This window comes from Salmo trutta, chromosome 29, assembly GCF_901001165.1.
Source record: "Salmo trutta chromosome 29, fSalTru1.1, whole genome shotgun sequence".
Classification (NCBI taxonomy): Eukaryota; Metazoa; Chordata; class Actinopteri; order Salmoniformes; family Salmonidae; genus Salmo; species Salmo trutta.
In genome coordinates, this window is record NC_042985.1 from 36,131,851 (window position 1) to 36,155,246 (window position 23,396).

Here is a 23,396-nt window from a genome sequence, read left to right on the forward strand (position 1 = left end):
TTGATCTCTGGAGAATGTTTATGAAGGCTTTTTAAATAGCTTTACTGTATTTTAGCACACTTTTGTAAATATTGGCCATCAACAATATTATCATTATTGTTGAAAGACTCCAATTAAAAGAGAGAAAATAAGTACCTCTGTGGTGGCTTTAATACTTGTATGTGTTTTTGAACACAACTTTCACTTTTCACTCTTTCTGCAATGCATCATTCAATATTTGGGTGCAAATATTTCAATGGTTGGGACAGCCCGAGACTGAATCAGCAAACATTCTGGTTCGGAGCAACTTTAGTGTGTGTTTGCTATGCCTGTCTATGCAGCTTAGCGGCACACACTATCATAGTCTAAATGAGCAGATAGCGATGTTTTAAAAGGTTGATTTATTGTGTATTTGTTTTTGACATTGCCTTTAAGTCTTTATCATTTGATATCCTGCTTGTAATTACTGAATATCATTTCTTATATATATATATATATATATATATATATATATATATTGGCCCTGACAGAAAATAAACAATGGAGAAAGCAATTCTTGACACATTGTGTGGAAAGCTTATCCATGGTCATATGTAGTAGTTTAAACTTTAATGGAAATATTGAATGCAACATTGCATGTGACATGGCCCAGATGGGAGGCGCAGCCCAGAGTCAGTCTTAGTATAGTGGTTCAATATTAACCAGGTGGATTCAGTGAAACAGAAAGTGGGGGGTTTCAATGAGTACTGGATTTTGAGGGGGTGAGAGGGTTTGGTGATGTCCTAGGTTTTACAAGGAGTTCTGTCTTAACTATCCATAAGAATGGATCGAATACCCGCAACTCTCATTTTCACTCTACTATTTTCTTCTACTCTTCAGATCACCCTTTGTGAAAATGGTAAGATACCAGCTTATATTTACCAACCCTGAAAGCTCAAAAGCAAGAAAGTTTAAAAAATATCGATATTCTGAAAATGTATACCCCTTAAACTGTTACTCCTTGATGTGAATTAGGCTATTTGTCAGTTCTAATATCACTAAACGATGGGTTGCGTTATCAAATATTTGTTTATAGTATTTCTTAATAGCAAGGAGGCCTCACAGGTTTTTATCCGTGCTAAACGGGCAAATTCCTTCCTTGAGGAGTTGAAACCTGGGAACTTGGAACGGGAGTGCATGGAGGAGATCTGTGACCATGAAGAAGCCCGTGAAGTCTTTGAAAAGCCTGACAAGACGGTGAGAATGTCTGTCTTGTTAGATTGAAGTATCATGCAAAGCAAATTCATATTCACCTTGGTATACTAGTAACTAAAACATGAGCTTCCTGTTTACCTGGGTAACACTATGTTAATTTGCATAATAAAGTATGATTATAGTATTTCTCCCCAAATAACTGTCTAAATTGATCTTTCTCAATTTAGAAGGCCTTTTGGGGCAACTATTTGGGTAAGTATTTGTGTTTTCTATCAAAACCTTATCCATGGAATATGTGCCGTCATCAGTCACAACACCAATGTAAATATATGGCATTGAACCAGAACAAAGTGCAACTGAGATGTGAGTCGACTTGGTTGAGGAATAGGCTTTAGCCCCAGTGTTGGTGACCCAACATGTTTTGTTCTTCCCACACATGCTGTGCTCTTTATACTTAAAAAACAAACATTAATATCGACTTTGGCAGTGATAAGCAACTAGACAAGTATTTCCTCATGTTTTCTAATTCTTGTTTGTCTCCTTCACAGCTTGCAAAGGCACTTCACTGCTGAGAACCAAGGACAATATAAATACATTGAGGGGGTGTATTCATCTCGATGGTAATACTTATGGCCTGATTACACTGTACATTTCAAATATGTCAATGATTTCTTGACAAAAATCTTAATGTTTGTGTTGAAACCAGCTAAAAAGTATGAGGAATCTACCAGGAAAATTGTATAATGTAAAGATAATTTTTTGGAGCTTAACATCCTGTTTCTCAAGTATTATGTGGGCCTGCATCTTACAGGATGGTGCTCAGTGGGCATTGGTGAGAACTACAACGGTACCATCTTCACTACTTCCTCAGGAAAAACATGCCAGTACTGGTCCAGTAACTTCCCACACAGAATTACGTATGTATTATTGACCCCATAACCTGAGGGATGTCATTTCAAAGTTGTCCCATTCTTGCTGTGTTGTTGCTAAGGGGTAATATCTCTTCTTAGGGAGTTCAATACTTTGCTGGATGAGACCCTGTATGAGAACTATTGCAGGAACCCAGACAAAACTCCTGAAGGACCTTGGTGCTTCACCAGGGATCCCACAGTCAGGAGAGAGCAATGTATCGTTCCAAAATGTGGTATGATTTCACTACTGCATAATAATCAACATTTGGCTGCATGTTGTTGCTTAGCTGGGTGTACTTTTACACTGACAATACGGTAGTTTATATGCCTCCTTGCTCAACAACAAAGTGCAGAGCATGTTGCTTGTTGCAATATGTCTTAGCAGTCCTCTATTGTGATTGTTCTCTTACAGGTGAGCCTTGGGTACCCCCAAAAGTACCCGCTGCAGTGGATGGGAAAGCCACGTACACCAAGAAGGACTGCATGGCCAACAATGGCTTGGATTATACTGGGGATCTCTCAGTTACCATGAACGGCCAAAAGTGTCTGCCTTGGGCCTCCAGAAAGGCATTGGCACTCAGCAAAGGAAAGGATTTCATCCCAGAGGTCAAACTTGTGTGGAACCACTGTAGAAACCCTGACGGAGATATGGAGGGACCTTGGTGCTATGTGGACCAGCATGGAAATACCACTGTGGACTACTGTGACCTTGAGATGTGTGGTGAGCTGTTTCACTGAGCTGAACACTTTTTCCTGTTGTAAACGATTCACTTAAAATATTAGGACTCTGAAGAAAAATATCTGACAGGTATCATAAATGCTCTTTACTGTGAGTGCTGGACTGTTGTTCTCGTTCAGATGACCCAATAGATAACTATGAGGAGGCGGCCGGCGGAAGGGAAAGGACAACACTCTCTGGGCCCAGAAAAACCTTCTTCAGCCCTCGGAGCTTTGGCAGTGGAGAGATGGGTAAGTACTATAATTTTGGACATAAAGTGTAAGGTACGGCAGACAGAGGAGGAAAGAGTCTATTTTCATGACTTTGAATTCAACTCTGCTTTATTTAGTGTGCGGAGAGCGACCCATGTTTGAGAAGATAAGCAAGAAGGACGGTAGAGAGCAAGAACTGATTGACTCCTACCAAGGAGGCCGTATTGTTAAAGGGATTGATGCAGAAGTGGCCAGTGCACCATGGTAATGAAATGAATAGATATTCAAAGCACCACATTTATTCTATTGCATTACGTAGGACTACTACTTAGGATCATGGTGGGAGCGGGAAAGGAAGTTATCTGTGTGTCTATCATTTAGAGGATGTGTTTTGGGGTTGTCAATACATTGCCCAATTAAAATAATGGAGTGGCTGCCGATCTGACTTTTCTACACCTTCTTCCAGACAGCTAAAGGCCCGAAGCTTTTGCACATGAGAGATTCTCTGCTTTATACACAGTCTCTGTTCTACTCATAGAGAACAGGGCTACTCTGGCGAATGGTGCCCGTCTAATAATGTTAGATCAATGCTGAATCAATGTCTGCAAGAACACATAATGATATGAGCCTATTCTACATAACATACCCAAATATAATAGCAATAACAATAATATAATATAATAGCAATAACGTTACTGTAAGACAAAAAAAGACCACCTAACTCCTTATGAGATTTTAGGATGATTGCGATCAAAGGGTCATTTTTTTTCTCATGTGTCCAAAACTCAAAAGTACGCCAGTAGGCAAAATATGTGCTTCGATTGAAACTAAACACAGGTAGGCTACGCTACAGTTTGTTAACACAATCTGCTCTAAAATACACTCACTCACAATACATTCATTCAAAACAAAACTGTAGGCTACTTTAAACGGTAGCCTATAACTCAAGAAGACCTAAATGCATATCCCCATGGAACTCAATGAGATCAAATGGTTGGTATGCAGATGCTGCATAGATGTTTCACCTGTAAAACAGGAATAATTATAATTTTATGAATAACAGTGAGAAATGCACAAAGCCGGAAAAGTCAGATCCGCAGCCTCGATAAATACATTGAGGGGGTGTAGATCCCCTTAAAAGACACAGATGTAATTTGGCAGAAGAAAATGATGATGCCTGTTACTCACGGATGCTTTGATGTCAGGCAGGTGATGCTGTACAAGAAAAGCCCCCAGGAGCTGCTGTGTGGGGCCAGTCTAATCAGTGACGAGTGGATCCTCACTGCAGCCCACTGCATCCTCTACCCGCCATGGAACAAAAACTTCACCATCAATGACATCCTGGTCCGCCTTGGCAAACATAACAGAGCTAAGTGAGTGGTTATCTCCTATTTTCCCATTTCATCTGTATTAAACAAACGATACACATTGACTTTTGCACAGTGCAACAGTGAACCATGACATGCCATAAGACTTGACGAAACAATAATATAGACATACCAAAACGTTCTTGGCTCATACCCTATTTCAACCTAATCCCAGGTTTGAGAAGGGCACAGAGAAGATTGTGGCCATTGATGAGATAATTGTCCACCCCAAGTACAACTGGAAGGAGAACCTGAACCGGGACATCGCTCTGCTGCACATGAGGAGGCCCGTTACTTTCACTGATGAGATTCATCCTGTCTGTCTACCAACCAAGCAGGTTGCTAAGACGTAAGAGAGTGTAATGTAGCTAGCAGTAATGATTAAACATGAACTAACATTTCTGAGCTTTTTCCCATACTAGCAATGGTAGCATCCTTTTTTCTATTTCTCCTAGACTGATGTTTGCTGGCTATAAAGGCCGTGTGACAGGCTGGGGGAACCTTTATGAGACATGGAGTTCCTCCCCCAAGTCTCTACCCACAGTTCTCCAGCAGATCCATCTACAACATCGTTGAACAGGATATCTGCAGAGCCTCTACCTCTATCCGCATCACTGACAACATGTTCTGTGCTGGTGAGTGGCAGTTCTCATCTCAGAATGGTAATTGTTGTATACTGCAGCTCAAGCCCATCCAATATGTTAACCAAAAGTGAATTGGTGCAGTGTGGCTTGGTGAACCACAAGTGTTACAATTAGTGTGACGCTTCCTCATAATGCCCATGTACTTTTCAGGCTTCAAACCAGAGGAACAGAAAACTGGCGACGCTTGTGAAGGGGACAGCGGTGGTCCCTTTGTCATGAAGGTATACAACTAGAGAAACACGAACTTCACTCATTAGACATCTAGCAAATCCCCCTTTATATTTGATATACTCATGAGAATGACTTATATCCTCATTCACAGAGCCCAGATGACAACCGTTGGTACCAGATCGGCATTGTGTCCTGGGGAGAAGGATGTGACAGGGATGGGAAATATGGATTCTACACCCATCTTTTCCGTATGAGAAGGTGGATGAAGAAAGTTATTGACAAAACGGGCGGTGATGATGATGATTGATTGTTATTTCTTCTCATTTTCTCTACTTGCAAACGGATGTAATATTGGAAATAAACCTGTGTTCCTGATCATGATCTGCTTGTTGTTACTCAGCAATATTACTTTTTACAGAAATGAATAAAAACTCAATTCAGATCTGAGACTGCCACTATAATTCTGCATGTTGTTTTTGTGCACAAGGTTGATGAAGAAAAAAAATGTTGATACAGATCTAATGATGAAGTAAAAGCAAGCAGGTTTGAAACTATTTCTATCATAATCAAAGATAGGCCTAGATCACACAGCTGCACGTCTCCACCTATGCCTCTGTCTCGTTTTCAGTCAGAAGTATAGTAGTGTGTTTGCCAAGAAAGAGATCTCTCCACCCGCCCGAACGACAACCGGATGTTTGTGACTAGTGAAGCAAGCAGCTGTCACTGACATAGCTAACGTTAGTAGCCTAGCCAGCTAACAACTTAGAAAGCCTTTCAGCGGGGATCAATTTCACAGACTGTACGGTAAATCCGCCAATTTAATTTGTTTGAATCAATCAATGTATTTTGCGGGTTCTTGCAGCTAGCTAGGACAAACGTTAGACGAGCTAATTTGGATTATCCCCATATAACCAGAAGGTTAGCCTTAACAGCCGAGGAAAATAATGGTAACAACATACTGTGCCTTGTTAGCTAGCTACTCAACAATAATTTAGCTAACTATAGTCTACACTATAGGTTAGCTAGTTAACGTTTATTTTAATCTATCGACATGTGTAAAACATTGTAGAGTCGTTAGGTGAACTACTGCTGTACTGTCAGTAGCTGACGTTGGCTAACGCAACGTTTTTTTGTTGTTAATCTATCGACATCGCAGCGTAATGGTGCATACGTGAAATAGCTAACGTTAGTTCGCTAGAAGAGTCGGGACAAATTGCAGGCTTGTTTTGCGTAACGATAGATAGCTGTTTCTCTAAGACGCGAATCACCTTATTTTGGTTGCTGACGTTATATGGCAGTTGCAGTGTTTCGTAACATACCGTATGGCTAATTTAGCTAGATGTGTAAAATTATTGCACTTTGCCTGAATGCATTTCTCCTCCCGTGGACTGCGCATACAGGAATGTGTTTCTGACTTCAGTCGTGATATTTAAAGAACCAACATATCAGAACGGATTGCATCTCATAGATGGGGAGGACTGTATTTGAGCCTTGCAGCCAAATGAAGAACGTCGGGTAGCACAACAACGCTGCTTCTTCCATCACAACCCCTGTGGTGTTGTAAAATAGATTGGGTCATTCCATGCGAAAATCGGTGTGTGTGTGTGTGAAATGTTGTGTAGGCCTTCCACAAACAAACCATCCATGCAATTGTTGCTGCATTTGACAGACAAGTATTCAAATTATACAAAATGCTAACCTGGTTGAAGATGTGAAATAGGCCTAGTCTAAAGGACAATGGCTTATTGACCTATTTGTTTACTCCGTCCATGTTTCATGCATTGTCCTTTCTGGCCCCATTGGAGTGGCTCTTCTGCAGTTATGACGTATCAGTACAGCTTTAAAAAAAAATGGTAGCTTAGTTGCATGGATTTCGCACAGGGTCCATTACAGCAGTGATAAATTACCACAAAGCACAAGAGAAAATGCATCTTTAAAAAATGTGCCTGTTAACAAATGTTTAGCAGTTTTATTTGTCTAAATTAGGAGGGAATCGACACAGAAGAATGCTTTTCTTTTAGTCAAAAGAATGCTTTTCTTTTGAGGAAGACTCTAAAAAAACAAGATCTTGAAAGTGATCCCACTGCTGAGATAAGGTGCTATCTCATTGCATTTGATAATCAACATCCATCCAGAACTTAACACTTGTTTCTGTGACAGGAGGCTGGCTGAGCACCTGACCAGACTTTATTCCGTGTGGAGTCCCATAGTACACCACCATGTCTTCAGACCTTCTGGTTGACCTCAATGATGACCTTGGAGTAGATGATCCCCCCAGCAATGCCCTGGACCAGCTCAAATTGTCTCCAATGGGGGACAAGCTGTGGCCCCCAGATGACTCCAGTATGAGCAAGTCCGGTAAGAACCTAAAGGCAGTTAAAAGGAACGCTGGACCTCTCTGTGCTGTCAGAAATCAAATAAAATAACTTCCTGAAATGTAAAAATTGCTTAAAGAATTTCTAGTGTTCTGAAAGCCAACTAATCCCTTGAGTAAAACAAAATCATGAGATCACTGTTTTAAAAAGCCACATTCCTGGCAAAATAATGTTTGCCCTTGTAATATGATACCAATCAGCCTGTTGTAAGATCAGCTGAGTTTTTAGAAATGAAACGTTGTTGTAGGACCATTACTATTGCTGTTATTTCCCTAAACATCTTTACCGTCTTATAGTTTTACGTCAATCTGTCTTTAGTCCAAGGGAAGAGTCAAAAAGAGCCTTCTTCACAGCCCAATGCGGTGAGCCATTTGTTATTCATGTGTCATATTATCGCAACTTCATTGCATATTGCCCTCTGATGCAGTGTGCACTCATTAGTTATGCATTCTATTTGTAGGCACAGTCAAATTTCTGTTTCACAGCAGATCTCCAGCCCCTGTCTGATTGGAGTTAGAGGGGTGGGGAGGTTGAAGACGATGCCATTATTTGTGGCTAATAGATGCATCTACAGCACCGTGATTTAGAGTTTGAGTTATTCTCAGAATCATTACTAATTATTCAGGAACAGATGATGAAAGAGAAGGGAACAAGGGTTCATCTTATGAGATACCAAATGAAGCGCACACTGTCTCACCCCGCCTCGGGCAACTGCATGTTAATGACTAACTCTGTGAGAAGGGCATTGGTTTAGTCAGTGTGGCCTGCAGATTGCTGCTGACAGAAGTACACAATGCAGATGTCGAGGTCGTGTGTGTGGGTTAGCCCGTGAAATGCAATGTCTCACCCATCTACTTGTTTCAGTATGCATCGAGAAGAGGCTCAAAGGGTGTTTGCAAACTCATTCTAAGAGTGCCTGAGCAGTGAGCACATACTGTCCGTGACGGGGCAGATCCAAAACGTTGAGTTGTGACATTTTTTTTGAGCGATCTGCCCCCAAAGATATGAGCTAGCGTGAGATGGTTGAATGTGTCCCTTTCCTGTCTCTCAACAGAGACGGACATATCCAAGCAATTGGGGGAGGGGTCACACCTGACCTGGGACCACCCATACTATGATATTGCCAGGCATCAGATTGTAGAAGTAGCAGGTAAGCTACACATGTAGAGACAAAGTTCTTATCTGTGCCGAATATCATGTTCAGTCTTGAATCCAGTTGACGTTGTTTCCTCTCTCACTCTGCTGTCAAGGTGACGATAACTTTGGCAGGAAGGTGATTGTCTTCAACGCCTGTCGAATGCCCCCTCACCACGAACTGGACCACCACAAGCTACTGATGTGGGTGTTATTGTTTGAGATTATTGAGACATTTTCATCCTGCCAAATTTGTAATAGATTGCCTCTTGTTTGTGCTTTGATTCCCCCCCACTGCTAGTCAAGTTAGTAGTCGTTGTGTTTTGTGTTTTCATAAGTGATGAGAATTGACTTCTCAACTATCATACTATTATCCAGGTATCTGAAGGCCACCCTAGACCAGTATGTTGAGAGCGACTACACCCTCATCTACTTCCATAATGGCCTCACCAGTGAGAACAAGCCATCTCTCAGCTGGCTGAGAGACGCCTACAGAGAATTTGACCGGAAGTGAGTCCCAGCCTACCTCCAGCCAGACACTGGGGACCATAGTCGCAAAGCACATTTGATAGTTTTTCACCTATGAATGATGAGATGCACTCCATTTCACCAGAGATCTTAATCGGAAAACTAAAGCCAAAGAGGAAGTGGACTTTGCCCTCACCCATATTTAAGTCTATAAAAAAAGGAGGGTGCTTTATTTGCACTTATGGCTTGACTTCTCTAACAACAAAAGTTTACGTTTGCTGACTGCTCTGTTTTCTTCAGGTACAAGAAGAACATCAAGGCACTGTACATTGTCCACCCCACCATGTTCATCAAGACTCTTCTCATCCTCTTCAAGCCTCTCATCAGGTTAGCATTCCAGCACCAGAGATGCTGTTTATTCCTTTAACTGTAACGTGTTTGCCTTGTGTGATGAATCTTTTCTTTTTTAGCTTCAAGTTTGGACGAAAGATCAACTACATCAACTACCTGAGTGAACTGGAGGACATTGTTAAGTGTGAGCAGCTAGTGATACCCACCCGGGTGCGAGAGTAAGAACATTTCTCACACGTTACGTGTAACTACTGTGTCTCAACATTGGCAATGAATTATTCCCTCTTGCGTAATGGATGTCTATTTGTGATGTCTGACTATATTAAGTGCGTTACTCTGCTTTCTCACACCCAAAATCGTTAGCTATGATGAAAAAATCAGAGCCTCACTGAAAGCGTCAGTTCAGGCCCAGATGTCCCCCCCTCGCAGTCCACCACTGCCCAATCAACAGTTTGGAGTCCCCTTGCCAACGTAGGTAGCTGGATGAGGCCTGTTGTATTTCACTCCCTCAATATCCGACCTTAACGTTACGTATGTAAGATATTCTCCTGTGTACGTTTCAACGGTTTTTAAGGGTTTTGTTGATTTGTCAAGGCTAAGAGCGAGAAGTTCTGACAACGAAGCAGTCCCATTAGTGATGCGAGACACAGTGGCCTTCTTAATGGAACAAGGTAAGCACCATTTTTGCATGTTTTACCAGTGGTAATTTTGCTTGATGATGATGGGTTCAACTTTTGAGTCTTTGTTCTGATGATCATCTTTTGGACAATTCCGTTCTAATTTCATGGATACTGTACCTAGATTAGTATTTGACTTGCAAAACAAGGCTAATTCTACTATTTGATTCTGTTTTACAAAAGGTTTTGTTTCGATGGTTTCCCCCATTTTCTGTCCTGTCTTAGGTCTTGAAATTGAGGGGATATTCCGGCGGTCAGCCAACGTGACCCTCGTTAAGGATGTTCAGCACAGATATAACTCGGGTGAATGATTTTCACTCATTGTTACTCTTAAATGAATATCTAAAAATAATATCTGTTCTTGAAATCCCTGGGTAGACCTATTTTTCTCTTTGGCTGTAGCTGTGGGATTTGTACGACTGTGATTGTATGTGTCTGTAATTGTGTCTGTCTGTGGCTCCAGGTGAGGAGGTGAGTTTTTCCCAGATGGAGGACGTTCACCTGGCAGCAGTCATCCTCAAGACATTCCTCAGAGAACTACCAGAACCCCTCCTCACCTACCAGCTCTACAACGACATTGTCAACTTCCACAGTAAGTCTGGGGAAGACTCTCTTATCCTCCGCACAGTAGATGATGGGGATATATTTTTACGTTTGTTACTATAGCTATTCAAAATATCACTATAGCTGTCAATTTGTTTTGTAGGTCGTAATCCTTAGAGGATAGTTCTAAGTCATAGCAGTATAACCATAAAGGGTCTGTTTGTTATGCTCATTCCTCAGATGTTGACAGCAGTTCCCAAGTGACTGCGATCCGGAACATGCTGGTAATGCTCCCTGAGGAGAACTATGCCTCCCTGAAGTTCCTCATTGAGTTCCTGGTACAGGTATGTTTTCTGTCATATCATATCCCCAGCTGAATACTTCTCAGAAGCTCTGCGAACACTCCATTTTGTCTTTGGAGGCCTGTTATTCTACGGTTCTGTCTAAATAGTCTACGATCTTGGCATTTAGTACTGCCTGGTGACACTGGCCCTCACCAGTTTGTGTAAATAAACCAGTGAGTAGTTTTGTTCTTATTGATATTCTACAAACATGCACGCTTGCCCATGTAGGTGTCTGCACAGAGTGAGATCAACAAGATGAACAACGCCAACCTGGCAGTGGTGTTCGGACCCAACCTGCTATGGGGACAAGACGCTGCCATGACACTCAGTGCCATCGGCCCCATCAATAACTTCACCAGAACTCTGTTGGACCAACACTACAAGGTCTTTTCCCCTTAAGACGTCTCCTGTACAGCTATCTCTAACCACGACCCATTCATTCGGTGTTTAAATCCCCATCTCTGACCCTGTCTCTGTATTGGTCTAGTACAGTGTAACTGTGTCTCTCCCAGTGCCCCTAGTAGTGTTGCCAAATGCATGAGTGTATTGTGACTGAGGACACAGAGAGAAAAAAAGACAGGGGAGACGAACCATTGAAGATGCCAAAATAGGCCAAAAGTCAGGTTAGAAGTCAGGTATGAAGAAGGCTTTAATGTCTCCGCCAGATATCTATCACTCAGGAAAAGTTCAACACAGTGTACACGATTTGGTACTTTAAAACAATTGGAATAACCGAAACCAGTTCACATCTGTTCTGGTTTGAATCATATCAAGTATTTATTTTGATGGTACAGATTTCCGAGAACATTTTATGCAATGTTTTGTATCTGGGGAGCAAGATATATTTCATATTAATTTACTTGGCATGCCTAGTCCTATTTGCGTTGGAACAAATCATTTTAGAATTTCATAAATGATCGGTCGCTATAGTCAATGTGCCAGTGTACTCCAATATTCAATGTAGTCTAAATTCTATCTGGAGTTTATATTTTGGCACACCTTATTTAAGTATCATGGCTATGTGTAAAGCTACAGTCTATAGCTAAATAAAACCATAAGTGTGTATTTACGTTTTTTTATTTTTTTGTTTGTCACATATCGCCTTACTTTTTAAATGTTTACTCATCTGAAAAAACATACTGGTATACCCTTTTAAATATTTCCAGCGAGCCTTCGTTTGTTTCTTTCTGCTGCATTACAGTTGCCAAGTCTTCATTTTTGATCATTTGTACAGGTCAACTATAAAAACTCTATTAGTCTTAATCATGTAACTTCTACATTTCATGTTATGCCTGATTAGCTTTCTCAATGCAGGACAGTGTTCATGATACATATTCTACTTTTGTGTGCATTATTACTCTACCTATGGCAGTTAGCAGTTTATTCCTTGAAAATCACTATCCAGATGTAAAGGCTTTGATGGCGAAAGATCTTTATGAAGCCTTAAAGTCAATAGGGGGAATAGAAGGGCTCCTAATCATGGATAGACTGAAATGCTGTGAAATACTTACAGACCCATTGGGCTCTCAGGCCATACTGTATTTCAGTTTTTTCCTGTATGTTAACTGTTAGATGAGTTGTTTCTGAGCCTTATTTTGTCAATTTTGACATCCGTTGCTTTTCAATTCCAAATTCAACTCAACCAAAGAATTATGGTTGCGTTGGAGAACACTAACCTTAAAACATACATTTTTTTCCTATTTGCAGTGGCCAAACTTTTGGGGGTACAACTCCTGTGTTTGTTATCCTGAATGACTTTGTAATGAACATATCCTGAACAAGAACAGTGCTAATGTTAAGACTGAATAAGTAAGAGTTCTGTTGTGCTTCTATGTTTTGTTTATGAAAACTTCCTAATCATGTCAATGAAACAATTGCATTGACATACGGATCAGTGGCTTAGTAGAACCTTTGACCCCATTTGCGTCTGTGTGCCTTAAGGAAACAGGCGAGTAACTACCACTTGTCATATCTCGTGAACATTGTGCCCGTTTGTCTACCTTTATTGTACTGTTTATCTACCTTTATTGTACTGTTTATCTGTATTGTCAAATAAGTATTTCCTGGTTGCTACAGTGAAAATGAAATTTCTCTTTAAGAGTATTTTCCTCAGTTCTAGGTATCTTACTTTCAAGATCTTTTTTTATGTTGTGAATATAAAGTATAAATAAAAGGTGATGGTTAAAAGTGCCTTCGTTGGATTTATTCAGTTGTGTGGAGGGGCGTACTCATTTGACAAGAGTATTGATGCTCTATTGTATTTAAGCTTCAAGAGGGACGACAAATACAATCACTCGTGCTGGTATAAATCACAAACGACCACAATCAGAAATGTATAGGGCCTCTGGCTTATTCCTTTCTGATAATACAAAATAGGCCATTTGAAATAACTTTTATTACGAATGACCATGCTACTGTATATTAACAAAGCGTTGGGAAAATCAAGAGGACTTAAGATTGATACATTGAACGTGCAAATAATGTTTAGCCTTTTTACAGATAGGGGAAAAAGTAAACTTCCTTTATATGGTGATTCAGAGGAGGTGAGCAGTGACAGTGATTCTTGTTCTAAAGTTGGTAAGAGGACATTTCTTCCAATTTACAAAAAAAATTAACTACAGGAACTTCTTTCAATTTACAGATTCAGCTACAGAGTATGTTTGTTGGGTATAGATTGACTACTACTGATCATTTTCCATAAATAGCTTGGCTTCTTCACATCTACTAAAACATAGCCATGTCTGACTCCATAGGCGCTATGAACGTTCTCCGTGTCACACGGGACAATACAATGCCTCCTGACATTATTTAGACAAAATCGCTTTCATGAACTGAACGTCTTTGTTATTGTGTGTTAAGTTCTATAACAGCAAGGTGAGAGGGGATTTGGTATTTACACTATGACAGTCTGCTCAACACTAGAGCAAATGCTGCAGTTATTCACATCAGAGAAAAAAAACGGTCACTTTTTTTTTTTAAGATGTCTTCTGTTGGGTACAGGCTCTCTTACTCTACATCAACCAGTGAGGTTTGAAGAGAAATGTTCTGATTACAAATCAATGTGGAATTTCAATTAAGAGAAGAAAGAAGAGGCATACACAGACTGAATGCAAACAAGCTCGAAAGACAACAGGACCTTGCAGATGGACTAAATGGGATAATTTGTCATTGCAGCCAGTGGATCTATTTCTATCCCTACTGCAATGTGTCCACAAATGCATCAAATTCATCAATGTTCTTCTCGTATACTGCCAGTTTTTCGGGAAGAGAGTCCTGTAGGGAAAATGAACAACATCATTACAAACACAGGATGACTAAGATATTGATTTATTAGACTAAAAAGCACCACAGAAAAGATACATTCAAACACAAAGTAAATTGTATAAATGGTAACTATGTTCCCCTCTCACTACTATCTGTCAGTCATTTAAATTCCAACAGGACCACTTCATACACAAGGAGACTCCAACCCCCCCCCCACCTGGCAACAAAACAGAAACCATCTCTCTTTGGAAGTCAGAAGTGTGTCTCATCTCACCAGGTCTTCTGCCATGGACTGAGAACTGACATCAATAGTGAGGCTGGCGAGCTGTGGGGGGTTCTGGAACTCTCTGTAGAATGTGCCAAGGTCCATGGGAAGGAGGTCATCCTTAGAGAAGGCAGGCTTCTGAATAACAGAGCACACAGAACACAATCAGATGTGCAGGGCAACAACTGTAACAGGCCCTTCCTTAATAATAGACATCCTACGATTTTGTTGTCAGCAGCACATATTATTCCCAAAGAGGTTCCGTTTTTAGCATTTTCCTGCCAGCAACAGTCCTAATTAATTCTCAACTGTTAACCACGAGAGAACAGGTCCGAGGTCCGAGATTTTAAATTACAAACCCTCATTCCCATAAGCTTCATTTTCTCTTCATCAGAAGCATTTATCTTAAATATTCAAAGCTGACATCTCTCCCTCTGTTGCTTTAAAAGCCTGTTCCTTTCATAGACTTTCATTAGGTCTTGCTATGTGCTTTGTCGCATTCGCCTTTGACTGTTTTGGATTTCCTTTCTCATGGTCACTCTCTACAGCCCAGAGACAAGTCAGAAAGAAATACTGTCTAAAGGCGTCTGCACGCTTTCCATCCGAAACAGTTTTTTCGTCTGTTCATGCACACTATTTTTTTCCTGAGGCAAGCAGAAGTTCGGTAGCCGAAGTCTACACCCCTTTGTAGGTGACTGGTCAACAGTAGGGATTCTTCAATGAAGTGTTTGATGTCATTCAACGAGAGATGACTCGTTGTCATGCAAATTGTTTCAGTTGAGAAATACTGTACCAAACATCTTAGTTAGTTGTAAAATTGCGTGACTAAGACCTCCTCCGCAAAAACTTCGGAATTTATTACAGATTTCTTGAGTTATCTTAGTGTATACTGCTACGGCATCTAAAGAAGGACAAACAGTACTATTGCTGCTTTTTTCTCATTTTTCAAGCGAAGGTCTTTGAAGGGAGTATTAAGAGGCACAGACATTCACTTCGTCTAGCCGAGTTATGCTAGGAGCAAATCGAACCTAGTATGCAGGTGCCTTAAAATGACCACTGCTAAGTGACGTAAGTAATGCTCATTTCTATATGAAGAAAATTCATGTTTTCTTCCTCTGCAGATAACATCCACAATTGAGACATAAACAGACATTTGTTCGTAGCGGCATTTGATACGACATAGAAATTAGGTATAGATTGATCGAATTACTATTATCCTTGACTAAAATGTAGTCTGTGTTTTCCTCTTGTTACCGAAGGCAGGGTACTTACAAAGTCCACCATAACAAAGTCGTCCTGTGCCGGGCCACCACTCTCACCAGAGCCCTGGGAGTGTAAACTGCCCTGCAGGGGAGAGGACGTGGCTGGGGACTCCGGCGGCTGAACCTTGGATAAAGGAGAAGTAATATCATTACCATGTCTGCACTAAAATGACTCCTAATCATAACCCAGAAAATAGTTATTTAAGGGTGACAATTATTTCTGTGAATAATTGATTTACCATAGGGTCATTTTCCTCGAGGTCATAGGCTCTGGGAGCAAACGCTGCAAATGGTAAGTCCAGGCTTGCTGTGGTTACCTGCAATGGACAAAGAGTAATACTGCAGTAATTACAAGGGTATAATACTCATTGGTATTTTGTACTTTACTCGTAAAAATGGGTACTTCCAGAAAAAAATATCAAAGGTGTGTACTTAAACAAGGACATAATAAGGCTGTCCCTACCTGTGTGCCTGGCTTGTTGACAAAGGCACCCACTTTCCTGGTGAAGGTGGTCTCCAGTACATCACAGGGAGAGACACTCTTCACCTCAATGCTCCTCGACGAGGTCTCTGCATCCTCACCACTTTGAAAGATAACATGGCAAAGTTGTAACCGACAGGTTTCTCCCAAGCAAGTATAATCTCAGGTGATCCTCAGTCCCAGAGGGTGCTTCGTTCTTGTTACATGGGGGTCATGGCAGACTGGGGCTTACCTGCTGGAGGGCGTGGCGAGAACATGATCAGCAGGGGGGCATGAGGACACTCGTCCATGCTCTGCCTGGGCACCATGATAAGGCTGCACAGGCACCTGCTGGGGTACGCCCCCCTCCTTCCCTGGAATTCCCATCTACACAGGATGTGTGAAAGGCCATAGTTAGCACTGGTTGAGTCATGTTGAAACACCTATGCAAAGCTTGGTTTCCCAGTCAAGATGCATATAGAGCATCTTGACTGGCTGCGTCGCCGCTTGGTATGGCAACTGCTTGGCATCCAACCGCCAAGGCGTCATCCATGACCTCTATACCAGGCGGTGTCGGAGGAAGGCCCTAAAAATGATCAAGACTCCAGCCACCTAAGTCATAGACTGTACCGATGCACCAAGTCTGGAACCAACAGGACCCTGAACCGCTTCTACCCCAAGCCATGAGACTGCTAAATAGTTTGTTAAATAGGTACCTGGACTATCTGCATGGACCCTTTTTGCACTAACTTTGACTCATCACATACGGTGCTGCTACTTATTTGTTATTGATCCTGTTGCCTAGTCACTTTATTCCTAGTTATACAGTAGGTACATATTTACCTCGTAGCCCTGCACATCGACTCTGTACTGGTACCCCGTGTATATAGCCAAGTTATTGTTACTCATTGTGTATTTATTATTAGTTTTCTATTATTTCTCTATTTTTTTTTCTCCCTCTGCATTGTTGGGAAGGGCCCGTAAGTAAGCGTTTCACTGTTAGTCTACACCTGCTGTTTACAAAGCATGTGACAAATAAAATGTGATTTGACTAGCTCAATACCTGGGTGGTTACCTGGTGTAGGTTGGCAGCATTTAAGGTGGAGGGGTGGCAGAAGTCAGCAGCTCCAACAAGAACAGGAGGCTGATAAGAAAGACGAGAGCAGTAGAGCTGAGAGAGAGTGAGAGAGCAAGAGAGCAAAAGTAAGAAAGAGAGAGCAAGCTAAAACATGAATTAATCCACAGAGGAGAAACGGGGTGATGGGAGCAGGCAGCAGGAGGTAGAAAGTATAGCATTAGAGAGGACAGGGTAAAGATTTTAAGCATAGCTCTTCTAGGCAGATTTGACTTACCCTGACAATGAACGTGATAATATCTGCATATATTTAAGTGATGACTAACTATTTGTTAAGGAATCATTATCAGCAAACCAATGTGGAAAGGATTTAGGTTAGGAATTCTAGGGCAGTCAGTAGATAATGACATAGGTACTTCCTTATGTTATAAAATACCCTTTACCAAGACAAAAATGGATTATTAATGATCTAGACTCTCTCTAACATATCATTAACATTACATACAAAAAGTCGGATTTCGTAACGTAATACATCCGATAATAAGCACCGAGCTCTGTTGGCCTAGCGGTGCACGTTTCTCGTGACAACTTTTGAGCATTTTACATTTTGTGGTCATCGTCTTCAAAGTTGTTTCCGCGGGTCGCAAAAAGCGCAATTAGCATGACACGAGCTGAATGAAATAATGTAAAAAAGGCTTTGAAAATAAAAAGCTTGGTAAAACGCTTGGTGCGCCGTTGACATTTAACAGAGACACGCCTGTTTTTGTGAGAAATCTTCTAAAAAGAACAGGAATTTCAGGTGAATATGAAAAGCGTATACTAAAATATGAAAATAATACATGTCACGTCTCGAAACAGATATCCATCTTACATCTATTGTTTTATGTCCTGCCGATTTGAAAAGAAAGATGACGAGTTCAATAGGAAAGTGAGCCTGTCAGGTAGTAAGTAACCTTATTTCTTGCACAATTTTCCTCCATTTTTAGCACTTTTTATCTCTCTGGACTCCATTGATTTAGTCACCCTAATTCTGTAAGGGTTAACAACTCCAATAACTTTTCAACTGATTATTATAGAGATACGAGGTTAGGACCATTGGTTTTCTTAGAGGAATATCTACACAGAAAAACATTATTTTACCCATTGGTCAAAAGATGCGTTTTTGATTGGACACCCTAATGTAAGGGATACAGAACTGTCCCATTTCATTGCTTCCATTGATTAGCTTTTAAGCGCACTATACTTCTATTACTTTTAAACAGGTAATAGAAGACAGGCCAAAAAGTCCTGGAACACCTCAGGCATTGTGAGTGAGTGAGATACATGCCCACACACGCAAGACTCACTTGCTGTGAGAAGGCCAGGCCCATCATGGGGACTTTCAGAGTGTCCATCACTGCAGGTTTAGGGGTCTTTAAATGTGCCTTACTTACAGTGAACACACACTACACAGACAGCACAGAAAGAGAGAGAGAAAAAGGGGCTAAGAGATGAAAGCACTTATACAGAAAACGGAAAGGAGAAAATATGGTATGGGGGCTTGGTAATGTCTCCAACACAAAACATCTACTTTTCCCACTGCCAGGCTTGTGAAATGAGCTTTGGGTATGAGAATACCAAACCACCAGATACACAAACAAGCCACCAGATCCACAAATGCACACAACAGTTGGATGCATGATCATCAATATGGGTCAAATGTTTGAATATGTATATCTATTTGAATCCGGTGCAAGACAAAATCATTTAGGAAAACACCTGACCCATTTGGAAGTGAATTATGACATGAGAGGGAATCTTTACATATGGGTGTGTCTAAGTCACTCTAAGTCACATTCACAAATCTCAAACCTCACCATGGACACCACCTCTGAAGTTGCACATGTTGCAAAGATCGACTTTGCTAAGGAGTGACATACGTACTTGTGAGGGTGGAGAAGTGGAGAAGGACGTGGTGCACACTTCCTGAGAATCCTCCACCCCATTGTATGCTCCTTCATCTTCCCCGGGTGCTCTGGAGTATAGGGAAGGCAAACAAACATGACCAGATTATTATGCAATCCTTTATTTTATAACGTCACTCACAATGATAATAAATAATAGGCATGCACAAGTCTGTATTGGGTCAGTATAGGTGTTTAGGCTAGGGCTAACCCACCTGTAGTTACATGGACGCATGTGTCCTATGTTGCCAAAGGGGCGCTCAACGAAGTGGTCAATAATTATGCCCATAATCGGAGCCGTCCTCTCAAACTGCCTGTGAGATTATGGATATAGAATTAGGAATACGGGAAGTGTATAGCTAAAACCAGTGGAGAACAAGGAGAGGACATGGAAGAAAAGGGGAAAACATAGTGGCAGGTTTTACAGGCAGTGCATTTTTGACCACTGAGGAGTGAGCCCATGCAGTGCTGTGAACAAGAACAGCTTCTGTTCATGTACCTGGTGGACATGAAGGCCAGGTTTGTCCTGTAAGCACAAGACAAGGTGATTGTTCCAATGGGAGTTCCCACAACTCCTACACGCACTGTCTGGAACCCTGAAAAACAGCATTCAGAAAAAACGAACGTCAGAATCTTCACAGCCCTATACAACACTTCCAAAGACCCAGAAAACCAACAAAATGTATACAGTGCATTCGGAAAGTATTCAGACCCCTTGACTTTTTCCACATTTTGTTACGTTACAGCCTTATTCCAAAATGGATACAATTATTTTTTTCCTCATCAATCTACACACATTACCCAATAATGGCAAAACGAAAACAGGTTTTTAGACATTTTACATAAGTATTCAGACCCTTTGCTATGCGACTCGAAATTGAGCTCAGGTGCATCCTGTTTCCATTGATCATCCTTGAGATGTTTTATACAACTTGGAGTGCACCGGTGGTAAATTCAATTGATTGGACATGATTTGGAAAGGCACACACCTGTCTATATAAGGTCCCACAGTTGACAGTGCATGTCAGAACAAAAACCATGTCATGAGGTCGAAGGAATTGTCCGTAGAGCTCCAAGACAGGATTGTGTCGAGGCACAGATCTGTGGAAGGGTAGCAAAAAAATGTCTGCAGCATTGAAGGTCCCCAATAATACAATGGCCTCCATCATTCTTAAATGAAAGAAGTTTAGAAGCACCAAGACTCTTCCTTTAGCTGGCCGCCCGGCCAAACTGAGCAATCGGGGGAGAAGGGCTTTCGTCAGGGAGGTGATCAAGAAGCCGATGGTCACACTGACAGAGCTCCAGAGTTCCTCTGTAGAGATGGGAGAACTTTCCAAAAGGCCAACCATCTCTGCAGCACTCCATAAATCAGGCCTTTATGGTATAGAGTGGCCAGATGGAAGTCACTCCTCAGTAAATAGCATCTGGTCTGATTAAACTAAGATTGAACTCTTTGGCCTTCATGGACAAGTGTCACATCTGGAGGAAACCTGGCACCATCCCTATGGTGAAGCATGGTGGTGGCAGCATCATGTTGTGGGGATGTTTTTCAGCGGCAGGGACTGGGAGACTAGTCAGGATCAAGGGAAAGATGAATGGAGCAAAGTACAAACAGATCCTTGATGAAAACCTCCTCCAGAGCGTTCAGGATCTCAGACTGGGCTGAAGGTTCACCTTCTAATAGGACAACAACCCTAAGCACACAGCCAAGAAAATGCAGGAGTGGCTTCGGGACAAGTCTCTGAATGTCCTTGAGTGGCCCAGCCAAAACCCAATCTAACATCTCTGGAGAGACCTGAAAATAGCTTTGCAGCAACGGTCCCCATCCAACCTGACAGAGCTTGAGAGGATCTGCAGAGAAGAATGGGAGAAACTCCCCAAATATAGGTGTGCCAAGCTTGTAGCGTCATTCCCAAGAAGACTCGAGGCTGTAATCGTTGCCAAAGGTGCTTCAACAAAGTGCTGAGTAAATGGTCAGAATACTTATGAACATGTAATAGTTTATTTTTTATTTTTAATACATTTGCAAAATAAAAAAAATAAAAACAGTTTTTACTTTGACATTATTGGGTAATGTGTGTAGATTGATGAGGGGGAAAAAAACTATTTAATCCATTTTAGAATAAGGCTGTAACGTAACAAAATGTGAAAGAGTCAAGGGGTCTGAATACTTTCCGAATGCACTGTAAATAATATAAACGGGCATGGTTACCTTCTCCCAATCCTGTGAGTTGAACCTCTCCAAAATATATCCTGCAAAATAATGTATCTATTAGTCAGATTGTTTACTAACATGATAAAACTCCATTATTAGCAATACCAGTCAAAAATAATGGTAACACGTATCTGTATACCAGAAAACAAACAAACCTGTACAGGATGACATAGTCATGGCCTTGCTTTCGTGAGAGTTTGTAGGCTGGGGTTACCCTTGTAATGGCCAGCAGTGACTTGAGCAGTAACGACAGGCGGTTATAGACGGTGTAGGACACCTTAATATCTTTGTCACATCTGCAAAAAAAAAGAATCATACATTTTACAATGAGTGTTACGGTCCAACTACAAAAACTGAAGCACAAAAAGAAGAACACACAAAACTACTTATCATTACTTACTTCTCGTTCATTTCGAGACACCATGTCTCCAATTCCATTGAGTCTCCCTGGAAAACATGACAAAAACATGTTCATGTTTTTCTAGCCTTTACAGTCACTTGGATTTATTGATGAACAAATGCCCAATGATCCTGACCACTGGTCTCAAGAACTGTCTGTGACACCAGTCAGTGCTATCTTACCTCTGAGGTTTTGAGGGAGATCTCAACACACATGGATCGTCCGATGCCAGGAAGCTGCCCGGACAGAGCTTTCTTTGCCTCATGTGTAACTTCTGGGATATCTTTGATTGCCAGATTGAACTGGTGAAAATAATTGAGTTTAATGAGACTTGAATCCACAACCCTTTCAGGACAAAATTGGCACAGGTAAATGAATGAGTTGACAGGCAAGAATTAATTGTGACTTACCCAATCAGAGCCAGTAGGTGAAGACAAGGAGCGTGTGCATACTTTTTCCCCAAGTCGTGCTTGGACTATCACTTGCACTGTCTGATGACAGAGAGAAATTAGGGAATTATCAACCTCAGTGAATTAATCAGCTCAGGAATACTGTAGAAAGTGCTTGATAATCTAAGTGTGGCAATGTTGTGTATAATTAAAGGCAGTACCTTCAAAGCAAAAAACTTTATGAACTTGTCCAAGTCTTTTCTATCCTGAGGACTTAGATCACTGTCCATCATGGAATGCCCCTGTAATGTAAAAACACATTCTGGTGAACAAGGACAGAAATTAATCGTACAATTGTTGGCAGGCTATATCGACGGCTTGCCAGTCTAAACAATTCTGGATTTTGTCTAGCACCATTAAAATCAAATGTTATTTGTCACATGCGCCGAATACAACAGGTGTAGACCGTACAGTGAAATGCTGACTTACAAGCACTTAACCAACAATGAAAGAACCCCCCCAAAAAAGCAAGATGTACTATAGTCATATTAGCTAAGAACTCTAGTGTGTCCATATTAAGCTTGTGTGTGTTGACAAAAAACAGCTAACTAACTCGGACTCTAACTAGGTAATATTTTAGTAAAAACATATTGGCTGTCAACGACAAGAAAACATTCAATATTGGTGGTAGGTATCTATCTAGCTAATTCATTTGATAGCATGGCTAGCTAGTACCTAGCTAGCGAGCTTAGCAAAACAGCTAGCTAGCATACACGTACTTAACGTTAACTCATCACATCCGAAAACCACAACTTGTACTTGAATGTTGCGCTGATAGCGTACTGGACAGCGTAGTTCTGGTTACCTATATGCCTAAATTTGACATATTCTTATATTGGCTAAATTACACCGTCGCATTATGTTATTGGGACACAAGCCTTGACCAGCTGGCCCATTTGTTGTTTATTTTCTTTGGGGGTATGGCGTGTTTCGAAGGAGTTGTATTTTGAGAAGCACATTCATCTCCAACACTGT

The 23,396-nt window shown here is 41.1% G+C and overlaps 3 protein-coding genes across 13 annotated transcripts; 2 read left to right on the plus strand and 1 right to left on the minus strand.

The window, feature by feature from the left end:
* The first annotated feature begins 712 nt into the window (after window positions 1-712).
* On the plus strand, window positions 713-5,577 carry f2 (coagulation factor II (thrombin)). The gene is given in 15 exon segments (XM_029721981.1): window positions 713-877; window positions 1,055-1,215; window positions 1,401-1,425; window positions 1,722-1,793; window positions 1,985-2,090; window positions 2,184-2,317; window positions 2,497-2,805; window positions 2,943-3,053; window positions 3,152-3,278; window positions 4,220-4,387; window positions 4,557-4,730; window positions 4,837-4,948; window positions 4,950-5,016; window positions 5,176-5,246; window positions 5,348-5,577. Coding segments are annotated over 15 exon segments (1,869 nt in total). The 5' UTR covers window positions 713-801; the 3' UTR covers window positions 5,504-5,577.
* A 281-nt stretch (window positions 5,578-5,858) lies between these two features.
* Window positions 5,859-13,275, plus strand: arhgap1 (Rho GTPase activating protein 1). Of its 3 annotated transcripts, none has more exons than XM_029721991.1 (14): window positions 5,859-6,000; window positions 7,357-7,554; window positions 7,868-7,933; window positions 8,626-8,721; window positions 8,822-8,909; window positions 9,084-9,215; window positions 9,474-9,560; window positions 9,644-9,742; window positions 9,888-9,995; window positions 10,119-10,195; window positions 10,427-10,504; window positions 10,665-10,793; window positions 10,985-11,088; window positions 11,317-13,275. In XM_029721991.1, the coding sequence occupies exons 2-14, from the start codon at window positions 7,416-7,418 to the stop codon at window positions 11,485-11,487; spliced, it is 1,374 nt and encodes a 457-aa protein (XP_029577851.1). In that variant the 5' UTR covers window positions 5,859-6,000; window positions 7,357-7,415; the 3' UTR covers window positions 11,488-13,275. The 3 variants fall into 3 exon arrangements, with proteins under 3 accessions (XP_029577851.1, XP_029577853.1, XP_029577852.1); XM_029721992.1 differs by lacking the exon at window positions 5,859-6,000 and adding an exon at window positions 6,304-6,790; XM_029721993.1 differs by lacking the exon at window positions 7,868-7,933 and having other exon boundaries at window positions 5,860-6,000.
* Window positions 13,276-13,385: 110 nt separating this feature from the next.
* atg13 (ATG13 autophagy related 13 homolog (S. cerevisiae)) lies at window positions 13,386-23,369 on the minus strand. 9 transcript variants are annotated; one of them, XM_029721985.1, is made up of 18 exons: window positions 23,141-23,369; window positions 22,583-22,663; window positions 22,383-22,463; window positions 22,155-22,274; window positions 21,973-22,019; window positions 21,728-21,868; window positions 21,570-21,610; window positions 19,857-19,953; window positions 19,573-19,671; window positions 19,338-19,428; window positions 18,761-18,859; window positions 17,415-17,483; window positions 16,593-16,726; window positions 16,343-16,463; window positions 16,119-16,196; window positions 15,890-16,003; window positions 14,627-14,755; window positions 13,386-14,361 (listed from the first exon to the last, which is right to left on the minus strand). In XM_029721985.1, the coding sequence occupies exons 2-18, from the start codon at window positions 22,652-22,654 to the stop codon at window positions 14,284-14,286; spliced, it is 1,611 nt and encodes a 536-aa protein (XP_029577845.1). In that variant the 5' UTR covers window positions 22,655-22,663; window positions 23,141-23,369; the 3' UTR covers window positions 13,386-14,283. The 9 variants fall into 9 exon arrangements, with proteins under 9 accessions (XP_029577845.1, XP_029577844.1, XP_029577843.1 ...); XM_029721984.1 differs by having other exon boundaries at window positions 17,403-17,483; XM_029721983.1 differs by having other exon boundaries at window positions 17,415-17,510.
* Between the last annotated feature and the right edge of the window lie 27 nt (window positions 23,370-23,396).